Source organism: Bombina bombina, chromosome 1, assembly GCF_027579735.1.
Source record: "Bombina bombina isolate aBomBom1 chromosome 1, aBomBom1.pri, whole genome shotgun sequence".
In the NCBI taxonomy this organism is placed as follows: domain Eukaryota; kingdom Metazoa; phylum Chordata; class Amphibia; order Anura; family Bombinatoridae; genus Bombina; species Bombina bombina.
In genome coordinates this window covers 353,293,788-353,307,228 of record NC_069499.1, presented here as the reverse complement: position 1 = coordinate 353,307,228, position 13,441 = coordinate 353,293,788, and the positions used below count along the sequence as shown (strand labels likewise).

At 35.1% G+C, this 13,441-nt stretch overlaps 1 protein-coding gene across 1 annotated transcript; it reads right to left on the bottom strand.

Moving 5' to 3' along the window:
• Positions 1–4,790: 4,790 nt before the first annotated feature.
• Positions 4,791–12,258, bottom strand: LOC128645307 (tubulin alpha chain). The gene is made up of 4 exons (XM_053698185.1): positions 12,109–12,258; positions 7,258–7,480; positions 6,597–6,745; positions 4,791–5,865 (listed from the first exon to the last, which is right to left on the bottom strand). The coding sequence occupies exons 1-4, from the start codon at positions 12,109–12,111 to the stop codon at positions 4,894–4,896; spliced, it is 1,347 nt and encodes a 448-aa protein (XP_053554160.1). The 5' UTR covers positions 12,112–12,258; the 3' UTR covers positions 4,791–4,893.
• Between the last annotated feature and the right edge of the window lie 1,183 nt (positions 12,259–13,441).

Below are 13,441 nucleotides of genomic sequence, written 5' to 3'. Positions count from 1 at the left end.
TAATATTCAGATAACGCTAGAGAGACAGTAAGTCTGTTTTAATCATGCTAAGATGTGGCAGAATGCAACTTTAAAGGACACTACTTGAAAATTGTTATTGTTTAAAAAGATAGATAATCCTTTTATTAACCCATTCCCCAATTTTGCATAATCAACACTTATATTAATATACTTTTTACCTCTGATTACCTGTATCTAAGCCTCTGCAGACTGCCCTTATCCTGCCCCTTATCTCAATACTTTTTACAAACTTGCATTTTAGTCAGTTAGTTCTTGCATAACCATTATCATTCTCCATAGTAGTAAGTGCAAGGCTATCTGTATGGCACACATGAACTAGCACTGTCTGACTGTGTGCAAGATTATAAAAAGCACTAAGATAAGAGGCGACCTGCAGCTGCTTAGAAACAGGCAGAGGTTTATAGCTTATAAAGTATATTAATATAATAATAATGTTGTTTATGCAAAGCTGGGGAATGGGTAGTAAGGGTGTTCTCTATTTTTGTAAACTATAACAAAATCAAGTAGACTGTCCCTTTAAGTTCAAAAATGTCTGCTCCCTTATCTAGCTTCAGGCAGGACTACAATGAGAAATTCTAAGTGCTCATTTTGCAAGAAAACAAGTAGGTTATTTGCTGTTTTTTAATAACATCTGTTTCTTTTTATGTTTACTTTGGTTTAAAGTGAAAGTAAATCCTAGCGTTTTACAAATGCTAGGATTTACTATTGAAACAAATAAAAGGCACTTTCGTTCAGGAAGTATAAGATACTTCAGGTAGAAAGCTTCTTTATTTGATTCAATCGATCGCAGTTTTTAGCTGCTACAGAGGCCCTCTTAGCCAACAGCCGTGCGGTAAATCCGGCTTGGCGCCCATGGGAGCCGGATTTACCACACTGCTATTGGCTAAGAGGTGAAAACGTCATCTCTTAGCAAACATTTTTTTTTAGCCGTGCTCTGCTGTAGGTGCTAGGAGCGGCGATCGATTGAATCAAATAAAGGAGCTTTCTACATGAAGTATCTTATACTTCACAAATGAAAGTGCCCTTTATTTGTTTCAATAGTCAATCCTAGCGTTTAACACACATATGATATGAAAGTGGCCGTTTCCTAACTCATTAGAAGCCAATTTTAAAGGGACAGCCTACACCAGAATTTTTATTGTTTAAAAAGATAGATAATCCCTTTATTACCCATTCCCCAGTTTTGCACAATCAACACTGTTATATTAATATACTTTTTTACCTCTGTGATTACCTTGTATCTAAGCCTTTGCAGACTGCCCTCTTATTTAATTTTTTTTGAGACTTGCATTTTAGCCAATCAGTGCTGGCTCCTAGGTAACTCCATGTGAGCACAATGTTATCTATATGGCACACCTGAACTAACACCCTCTAGTTGTGAAAAATGTCAAAATGCATTCAGATAAGAAGCTGCCTTCAGTGGATATGAAACTAGGATATGAGCCTACCTAGGTTTAGCTGTAAACTAAGAATACAAAGAGAACAAAGCAAATTTGATGATGAAAGTTGTTTAAAATTACATGCCCTATCTGAATCATGAAAATTTATTTATTTTTGACTAGACTATCCCTTAAACACAAATTACACAATACATGTGGGTGTTATCTGAAATTACATCTTTCTTGTTGAAATATAAATCTATATACACTAGATTTCTCATAGGAAATAATTGAATTTACTCATTTAAGAGTAGGATTTTATAACTTTCAAAATACCACCTACTGATGTCCAAAGTAACCATTTCATTACAGTGAGATAATGAGGGCTGCTGGAACTTTTCATTTATTAATGAATCCAGACACCTATAAGACCATCTTCTTTTCAAATGCAAGGTGACATGATCCTGTAGATGTCATGAGAGATAGAATAACTTTTCACAATATTTTTTTAGTTATATCAAAAAATATTTATTTAGTTATATACCATTATAAATAGTTAGATAATTAAGAATTTTTTGGAAGGTGAACTCTTTCCAGTTTAATAGGTTAATTATTCATATTTGATCAACTTTTCAGCTAAAGAAAAATAATCATTGCCTTAATAATAAAAATTTAAATAGTTTTATTTAACTGATGAAAATAATTTTTACCTTAATGATAATAATTAAAGTGTTTATTTAAACTAAAACAATTCCATTATAGGTTTGACTTTTAAAGTGATGGTAAACGTGAAGTATTGTGAACATCATAATTGACATTAATAGACTTATATAACTTAAAACACTGTTTTTTTTAATATGTTATACTTGCACTTTATTTAATTTCTTGTTTTATATCATGTTCCGTTGTGCTCCAAAACTCCGCCCCATAATAATTTACTTTTGGATTATCCGTGTACAGAGGTTCCACCCACTGTACATGTCATTCCCGAAGCACACTCCCGATAGTAACTGAAAATAGCGCTTGCGCAACCCCCAAAATGTCAATCAACCAAGTAAACAATGAATTACAAGATTAATTGTTTACTTGGTTCAGCGCTAGAGTACAAGTCACTGAAAGATCTGGATTGGCTGGCCGTAAGGAGAAAAAAATAGAATTATACGCATGTGCATTATAATAGAAAAAGTAAGAAACCAGCCCGCAGACACGCTTTCTGATTGGACGCCAGGTATGAAGTGATTTATGCAAGCGAGGGGGGCCGGCAGTGGAGCACAATACTCATCATAATAAAGGTTTGTTTTATAATTTTTTTTACATATACTTCATTTAAAGAAAAACACTATGCGAACTTAGTGGGCAACATACTATGTATTAATAAAATGTTAGAAACCTGACTTTACCATCACTTTAATGCTTAAATCCTTCCTCCTCACACTTAGGTCCTTGTGCAGATTCATTCCACTTTAAACAATCTTCTGCTCATTGAGCTTCTTGAAACTTAGTAAGGGGTTGATTCTGTGTACATAGAATTGCAGGGGAACAATGGGATTAAAGAGACATTAAGTAAAAATTAAACTTTCATGATTCAGATAGAACATGTCATTTTATAACAACTTTCCAATGTACTTCTGTTAACTCATTTGCTTAATTCTCTTCTTATCCTTTGTTGAAAAGCATACATAGGTAGGCTCAGGATCAGCAATTAACTACTGGCAGCTAGCTGCTGAATTGTGACTGTACATATATGCCTCTTATAAATCACAGAAAAAGCTCAGCACCCTCCTGTGTGAGCGCACGCTGAATCCAGGATGCTGCAATATCCTCCAAAGTCAGCAACCAGCAGCACTCCTTTAGGATAAAAAGACCTTTGTTATATATAGAGGGTCACCAGTACTAGCAATGTTTTGGATCTCTAATCCTTAATCATATGTGCCTCTTGTCATTGGCTTACCCAATGTGTTCAGCTAGCTCCCAGTATTGTATTATTGCTCCTTAAGCAAAGGATATCAAGGGAATGAACACATTTAATAATAAAAGTAAACTGGAAAGTTGTTTAAAATGCTATGCTCTATCTGTTATGCCCCTTTATTTCTCAACTTTAATATTTATTTTAGATGATATTGTCACAAAAATAAACATTATAGCCATTAATATAAAGCATCTTGCTATATAATTAAAAACTAATCCTTATTTCAGAATGAATCATCTCTGGATTATAATGTTTCTTAAATGGAAATAGATTTTTCCTCAAAAAGCATTTTAATTGTTTCTTTCTTTAAAAATTGATTTTTGTCCACCATCCCTTCCAATACCAACATGGCCTTGTTTTAAATCTCATGACAAACTGTTTTAAAGAACAACAATTGCTGCTGCTGTTGCTATGAGTGCGTTGTTTAGCGTTTTTATGGTTGTCTGTATGTAAAGTGTATATGTACAAATACATAATTAACAAGAATCACAGTTGGAATGCTACAACTATCATAGTGTTGGCACGTACACCTAAATAAAAAGCAGTTCGGCCAGTTCTGATTAATAATGCACATGCAACATTATTATGGAAATAAGGGCTGAATTTAAAATCCACCAGAAAAGCTTAAAGGGACAATGAACCCAATTTTTTTTTTCGTGATTCAGATAGAGCATGCAATTTTAAGCAACTTTCTAATTTACTCCTATTAGCAATTGTTCTTCATTCTTTTAGTATCTTTATTTGAAAAGCAAGAATGTAATTTTAGATGCTGGCCCATTTTTGGTGAACAACCTGGGTTGTTCTTGCTGATTGGTGAATAAATTAACCCACAAATAAACAAGTACTGTCCAGGACCTGAACCAAAAATTGGCTGGCTCCTTAGCTTAGATGCCTTCTTTTTCATATAAAGATAGCAAGAGAACGAAGAAAAATTGATAATAGGAGTAAATTATAAAGTTGCTTAAAATTGCATGCTCTATCTGAATCAGGAAAGAAAAAAATTGGGCTCAGTGTCCCTTTAACGGGAAAACCAAATAAAACAGTAAATCTATTGTAAATAGGGCAGATTAGAAATGGAAAGGTTGCTTGGTAGTGTGCATATACACCAAGTAGCAGATTTCCAGTTGGGGAGAGAATGCACTGAGGTTTTGAGTCTCTTTCCATGTATCTGTTCCCAGTGTTACAAAATATAACTTTTACCCTGAACTTACCTTATGATATGGAAACTACCGGTATATAATTATTTATTAAAGTAAATTATCTTAGTGCATATTTTAGTTGTTCTTAGTGTCATTGTCTCAGTGTTAATAACTGTTCAAAATCTGTATTAACACTTGAAAATCAAGGGAAAATTCTTATTCTTAAGAAAAAAAAACGATTTATTTAACTCTTTGAGAATTTTTCGGCAAAGAAGCAAACTGTGAGAATGTAAATAAGTTTATTATTTATTGTTAAAAAGGCAGTGTTGAGAAAAACCAAAGCTTAATCTCTGGATCAAAATAAAATTATTTTACAGAACACATTTTATTCCTCTCCTTCATCTTCTTCTTCATATGAGTCTATGCCAACCTCTTCATAATCCTTCTCCAGGGCAGCCATGTCCTCACGAGCCTCTGAGAACTCTCCTTCCTCCATTCCCTCTCCCACATACCAGTGCACAAAGGCACGCTTAGCGTACATCAGGTCAAACTTGTGGTCCAGGCGAGCCCAGGCTTCAGCAATAGCTGTGGTGTTGCTTAACATACAAACAGCACGCTGCACCTTGGCGAGGTCACCTCCTGGAACTGCAGTTGGAGGTTGGTAGTTGATGCCAACCTTGAAACCAGTTGGGCACCAGTCCACAAATTGGATGCTGCGCTTGGTCTTGATTGCAGCAATGGCAGCATTGACATCTTTTGGCACCACATCACCACGGTACAGCAGACAGCAAGCCATGTATTTACCATGTCGTGGGTCACATTTTACCATCTGATTGGCTGGTTCAAAGCAAGCATTAGTAATCTCAGATACAGACAACTGCTCATGATAGGCTTTCTCTGCAGAGATAACAGGGGCATATGTAGCCAGAGGGAAGTGGATACGTGGGTATGGCACCAAGTTGGTCTGGAATTCTGTAAGATCTACATTCAGTGCCCCATCAAATCTGAGGGAAGCTGTAATCGAGGAGACAATTTGGCTTATTAATCTATTAAGATTAGTGTAGGTTGGGCGCTCAATGTCCAAGTTCCTGCGGCAGATGTCATAAATGGCCTCATTGTCCACCATAAAGGCACAGTCTGAGTGTTCCAGGGTGGTGTGAGTGGTGAGGATGGAGTTATAAGGTTCAACCACAGCTGTGGAAACCTGAGGTGCTGGATAAATGGAGAATTCCAACTTGGATTTCTTGCCATAGTCAACAGACAAACGCTCCATCAGCAGAGAAGTGAACCCTGAGCCAGTGCCACCTCCAAAGCTGTGGAAAACCAAAAATCCCTGAAGCCCTGAGCACTGATCAGACTAAAAAAAAAAAAAAAAAAAAACAATTCGTTATCAAATGTGTTCAATATAGATTATTTTCTTCAGTCACATATATCAATTGAATAAATCCAAAAATAAAAAAAAGAAGCTTATATAATCTTAACTTCTAAAAATAATGTGAAATACTAAACTGTGTTATACAACCACCATTTAAATCCAATTTTACAAGAGTTCGAACTGGTAAATTATTTATATAGGGTTGTAAATATGAAAAGTTTTGTATCTGTCTGAACCCATATATAATAAACCTCATAGCATTATGTGGTAGCTAAGTTTGCACTACATTACATTGCTGAAAACAGCTGCCATATAATGCATAAGACTTCTACATGCTCCTGATCTAGGCATGTTGTTTTTTTAACAAAGGATGCAAAGAGAAGAAAATGAATTTAATAATAGAGGTAAAATCGAAAAGTTTTTTTAAAAACTGCTTGCTAAATTCAAATCATAAAAATTTTACTTTTGACTTTCATGTCCCTTTAATACAGTGCTATGAATTAAAGACAAATGTCTGGAATACACAATTTATTTATAAATAAATCTCTCTCTCTCTCTCTCTTTCTCTCTCTCTCTCTTTCTCTCTCTCTCTCTTTCTCTCTCTCTCTCTCTCTCTCTCTCTCTCTCTCTCTCTCTATATATATATATATATATATATATATATATATACTATATATATATATATATGTCTGTCAACAAAATGTTACACCTACCAGCTTACGTATTCTGTCCAGAACCTGGTCAATGATTTCCTTTCCTATGGTGTAATGGCCCCGGGCATAGTTGTTGGCAGCATCTTCTTTACCACTGATCAACTGCTCTGGATGGAATAGCTGTCTATATATGCCTTGACGAACTTCATCTGTTAAAATATTATAACATAAATGAGGTGGTCAGTATACAAATAAAGAACCAAATTTAAACAATTTAAAGAATTAATTCAAAAAGCTATGGATAGCAATAATGTACAATTTCCATGCAAGGCAAACATTTAATTTTTACGTATAACTAAATCGCATGATAATTCTTAATGACTATAATTATTTTGTTTAAATCTGATTTTATATTAAAGGAATCATTTGTATTTAATATATCACAAAAATACTCACACAATAAAAATGATAATTTGCTGTTATGGAGTGCTCTGGTTGTAAAGCAGAGACACACAGTATAATGCTCAAATAAAGAAAAAATATTTTGAGTGATTTATCTCCATGTCAGCAAGCTTTTTATGATTGGGGCCCATTGTCTTACTCATGAGAGTAAAACTTTAGCAATGATGATTCTAATATATTTACATATAATAATAAAAAAGTCATTTTCACAGATGAAAGATAAGTGTGTATAACTCAACTCATCTACTCAGATACTCACCAATCACAGTTGGTTCCAAATCTACAAACACAGCACGTGGAACGTGTTTTCCAGAGCCAGTCTCGCTAAAAAATGTTGTAAAGGAATCATCTGTTGAACCAATGGCTTTGGTGTCAGGCATCTGCCCATCTGGCTGTATCCCATGTTCAAGACAGTACAGCTCCCAGCATGCATTGCCCATCTGAACGCCAGCTTGCCCAACGTGGACTGAGATGCATTCCCTCTGCAAGAAAAAATATGTTACATTCTTCTGACGTACCTATATTTTCAGAGGTCTGTTGATTCAATTCAATAAATAAAATACACATTTCAACTAAATATGTTTGTGCCATGATGGGGTTAATAATGTATTGTTTGTAATTGTACACAGAAAGGCTGGTTTAGGTCTACATATTTTCACCAGATTAAATAAGATGGTTCTAATTGTAATGAGGGATGTGTCTATCCAATCAACTTGTTTTTTATGGTACTTTATGATGTGACGTGATGTCAGAATTCCTAGTGCAGATCTGTCACCCCAGTGTGATAAGAGAAGGCAGAATAACATATATGTGAAAATGTGAAATAGCCCCACTGATAACTCCAGGGCAGTGGAAATTAATAGATAAAGAGGGAAAATACCTCCAACGTTAGCCTAAAAGGGACACTGAACCCAATTTTTTTCTTTTGTGATTCAGATAGAGCATGCAATTTTAAGCAATTTTCTAATTTACTCCTATTATCACATTTTCTTCATTCTCTTGGTATGTTTATTTGAAAAGAAAGAATGTCAGTTTAGACGCCGGCCCATTTTTGGTGAACAATCTGGGTTGTCCTTGCTGAATGGACAGCACCAATAAACAAGTGCTGTCTATGGTTCTGAACCCAAAAATTGCTGGCTCCTTAGCTTAGATGCCTTCTTTTTCAAATAAAGATAGAAAACTTGATAATAGGAGTAAATTAGAAAGTTGCTTAAAATTGCATGCTCTATAGGAATCAGGAAAGAAAACATTTGGGTTCAGTGTCCCTTTAAACTTCTATATCTATAGATAAATGGAAATATTAGTTTATTATTTCACTATTTGTTACTGTAATTGTTCTTCACGTTCACTTCCTGAATGCTGTACTTATTCACAATAAAAATGAAAGCATCTGGGCAAGCTGATTGGCTTCTGCCAGTATACTGACATATACTATATATATATATATATATATATATATATATATATATATATATATATATATATATATATATATATATATATATAAAAAAAGAAACAACTTTTTATCACTTATTAATGAAGCTGCTATTGAAAAATTGGGTGTTATTACATATTAATACTGAGGCCATTTCCATAGTTTATAAAATCTTATGACCCATATAAAACCTGTATCAGATACATGGGAATGAAAATGTACAACCAATAGTGTAATGGAATTAATTTTTAAAGAAACATGTTATTTTTTATGTACACAGGCTGCTGTCTTTCTTAGCCAACATATTGACATAAGCACACCTCTTTACCTCTCAAGCAAGTCTTGTGCAAAGAAACCTGAGTCTACACCTTGCCCTCAGGATAACAAAGATAATTGCGCCTACACTCAGTGCCTCACCCAAATAGACTGGAAAATAACTTGCAATTTAACAACAAACTGAAAAAGAAGGGGTTCTATGTCTAGTTTCTCAACTGTATCTGCAATTAAACAGCAATAAGAGGAGTTTTCACTCACTCAAATGAGAGTCCCTAAATGAGATTTTTACCACCTGTTCTCATATTTCTCTATATGACAGAACATATGAGTGAATGAATGTAAAAACGTGTCGGTTATTAACTAACTAACTTAACTAAATATAAAATTCATTTCCAGATATCCTTGTTTGGGAACTTCCAAAACGCTATATAGAAATTAAGCCGCACGCAAATTCCTAATATGAAGCAGCGAGCTGGCAAACTACAAAGGGGAACGGAGTTGTGCGGTTTTGTAATGATGTCACAAATGCACTGTGTGTGCGCAGTCAATGCTCGCTAATGACGCTCTGTTCACAATGCGCATTCATGGTCGTATATCAATACGATCCAGAGCATTGGCTGAGGTAAATGGAAAAAAGTTTAAAAAACAAAACAAAATTCCTTAAGAAAGAAACAATATTTTAAAATACACTATATTGCAAAGTTGCATGTTTCATAGCAATATTAAAGGAACATAAAACCCCCAAAAAATCTTTCATGATTCAGATAGAGAATACAATTTTAAACAACTTTCTAATTTACTTCTATTATCTAATTTGTTTCATTCTCTTGGTATCATTTGTTGAAGGAGCAGCAATGCACTACTGGTTTCTAACTGAGCACATTTGTGAGCCAATGACAATCCATACATATATATGCAGCCACCAATCAGCAGCTAGAACCTAGGTTATTTGCTGCTCCTGAGCTTACCTAGATAAAACTTTCAGCAAAGGATAACAATAGAAGGAATCAAATTAAATAATAGAAGTAAATTGGAAAGTTGTTTAAAAAAGTATTTTCTATCTGAATCACAAAAAGAAAAATGTTGGGTTTCATGTCCCTTTAACATTAAATAATTAATTTAAAAAAAAGCACTGGAATGTCCCTTTAAGTATAGCTTATGAATATTTGGAATACATTTTCATTCTGACTAAAAGCCATAAGTGCTAAAAGATAAAGTAAAAGTTCAGAATAGCTATAAAAAAAAAAGTTACATGGTGCCATATAAATAGACTCTGGACTTAGGAGTTTGTTTTACTATCCTTGTTTCCAAGTTTAGAACTCTGTGGCTCAGTCCCTTTGGCTATATTTTGCATGGCTTTAGAAATCTAAAGGTCAGAAAGAAATTGGGAGCTTTATAGTTAAAGAGGGCATTAGATTCTATAGATAAAACCCACAGTTGTCTTCAAATATAGATTATAAAGGAATATTTCAAATCTGCTGTATCATTGTCACATTTAGACATTTTAAAAGTGTATTGTGAAAGTGCAGAGGTGGTTTTATGGGCATGGCATGTGACCTACTGGGAGTGGTGCTGATCTGACTTGTTATAAATAGCTAGTGACACAGCCAGTGGCAGCAATTGATGCGACTCAAATAATAATATTACCATACACCCAACACCTGAAAAAAAAGCATCATTTTACGTGTGACTCAATTGGATATTGTCTATGTGTGCCTTGCTTTTACATCAGGTGTTATTTACAAATGGTTCACATAAATATGTTTAGGTTATGCACGATTCCTTTTGAAGTAAAACAGTTGTATTAAATATAATTGCATGGTAAAACTCTGTAACCCATTACTAATATTGTGTCTTCGGTTAATGGACTTCAGTGCACTAAGCATCAATTTGTATTTATCAAAAGTAACTGGAAGTCACTTGGATGTATTATCATGCTAAACTCTATCTAATTCTGTTCAACCATTTGGGCTGTGAGTTTGACTAAAATTTCACATAGTAGCAAGACTCAAGGAGAAAGTGTTAAAATGTAGTCTTAGTAACAGCTGCAAACATGGTTAAAGGGACATGAAACCAATGTTTCTTTCATGATTTAGGTAGAACATACAATTTTTAACAACTGTCCAGTTTACTTCTATTATCAAATTTGTATCATTCTCTTGGTATCATTTGTTGAAGGAGCAGCAATGCACATGGGTGAGCCAATGATAATCGGTATATATATGCAGCCACCAATCAGCAGCTTGAACCTAAATTCTTTGCTGCCCCTGAGCTTACCTAGATAAACCTTTCAGCAAAGGATAACAAGAGAAGGAAGCAAATTAAATAATAGAAGTAAATTGGAAAGTTGTTTAAAATGGTATGTTCTGTCTAAATCACAAATGTCTAATTATGACTTTACTGTCCTTTTAACATTTTTACTTGATATTTTAGCGTCTTTGTAAAGCTGAGCTGGATGTTGCTCAACAAAATAATAAAAAAAGAAAAGTTATACAAATATAAACATACATTCAACTCTGCTGGTTAATAAAAATAAGGGCAGTAGTGTTATTTAAATATACCATTTAACAGTTCAGTTCTCATATTGATAGATAACTTTTCTTACATATGTTTGTGAGTATAAATATAATGTATATGTGTGAGTCAGGCATGTGCTGCAGTGCTCTGTATGACAGGCTAAGGATAAACAGGCTGAATGAAGAATCGTTCTGCATAAGCCATCACACAGTGCGATTACCTAGTTAGGAAAGGACCCTGAAGCAAAGTAGGCAGCTGCAGCCTGCATACCCCAGGGGAAGAGGGGAGCAAAGGCCACTTAGCCCTGCTAGTAACAGGTGAGCCCCTGCTTACACGGCTGGAATCCTGCTTTAGCTGGGACATAATTCCCTCACAAAACATATTATGAAATTACTCTGGATACAAGTAAAATGTCTGAGATTAAGACTTTCCATGTATTATACAACCTTTGGCTAGATCGTAATGCTGTAACTAAACTATGAGCAACTGTAAAATTATTTGTTTACTTGTATTTTTTGTGTGGGTGTGTGTTTCACAATCCTTTGACTGTAAATTAAATATTCACAAAAAAATGTAAAAAAAAAATAAAAATCTGAAATCATACGCAGGTAATATACATATTTACTGTACAAAAAAGAGCATTTTTTTTATTTATGCCAATCCCTTTCAAAAAGAGAAGGGATTTAGTCCAGCAGAAGTCTGTGAATTATAATATTCTAGGGCCTTGTGCTGTGAGCTGAACAGAATTGCTGAGCCAGCTGTCACCGTCACAGCATGTAAAGGCAGATTTAAAAGCAAGAGAAGAGAGCTCTCACGCAGAAATAAAGCTTAAATGGACCATGTTTTAATCAATCTATTATTGTTGAAAGATTTCCAACTCACCATGATTGTGGTCCGGTTGTGGGGGTCAGTTAATGAAGGTATAATCAGCAGGGGGGAAAATCTCACCGGAGCCTGTGTGACGGATCTCTGTGAGAAATGATTTCCTACTTCAGCAGCCAAGAGCCTTAAATGTCAGGGCAGGGCTTACAGAAATAAGCACGCCCAGGGAGAGGGGCCTCTGTCACAAACCCCAGCAAATATGTGAAATATTATTAGCAACATTACAGGGGAAAGACAAGTAAGAAGGAGCATGCTCAGAAATACCCACCTGAAGTTAGACATTTTTTCGTTACTCGTTATTCATTATTCAAAATCTTATGGGGATTTCCCTGTTAAATAAAAACAAAGAAAAAATATGAAAAATAAGCTTTGTGTCTGCCTACTACACAACCATACCCCTTACTAAGCATAACAAAATAATATCAAAGTTACAAATCTAACGATTAGACCCCTCAGGAGCCCCCTGAAGGCACTGCCCCTATCCACTCTCATAGGTGATTTTACATCATATAAACATCTGCCCTATAAAAACTAGGCTTTGTGTCACTTAGTGACTATTATCCAAGCAACCTCCTGAGAGAATAGAATCCAATTACATCAAAATTAGGACCCTAATTTGGGGATAGGACCCCACCAGAGCCCCCTAAATGCACTGTCCCTATCCACTCTCATAGGTGATACATAGATTATATAAGCACCTGCCCTACAAAAACTACGCTTTTGTGTCAGTGACTAATACACAAGTATACCCAATACTGAGCATAATCAAATGACACCAAAGTTAAGACCCTAACTTGGGGATAGGACCCCTCAAGAGCCCCCTGAATGCACTGCCCCGATCCACTCTCATATAGGTGATAATGCAAATACATCATATAAACATCTGCCCTATAAAAACTAGGCTTTGTGTCACTTAGTGACTATTATCCAAGTAACCCCCTGAGAGAATAGAATCCAATGACATCAAAAGGAACCTAATTTGGGGATAGGACCCCCCCACAGCCCCCGAAATGCACTGCCCCTATCCACTCTCATAGGTGATACATGGATCATATAAGCACCTGCCCTACAAAAACTAGGCTTTGTGTCACTTAGTGACTACTACCAAAATTTACCCCAGACTGAGCATAATCAAATGACACTAAAGTTAAGACCCTAACTTGGGGATAGGACCCCTGAGGAGCCCCCTGAATATACTGCCCCTATCCACATTAATAGGTGATAATGTGAATACATACATAATATAAACATCTTCCCTATAAAAACTAGGCTTTGTGTCACTTAATGACTACTACCCAAGTATACCCAAAGTTAAGGCCCGAACTTGGGGATA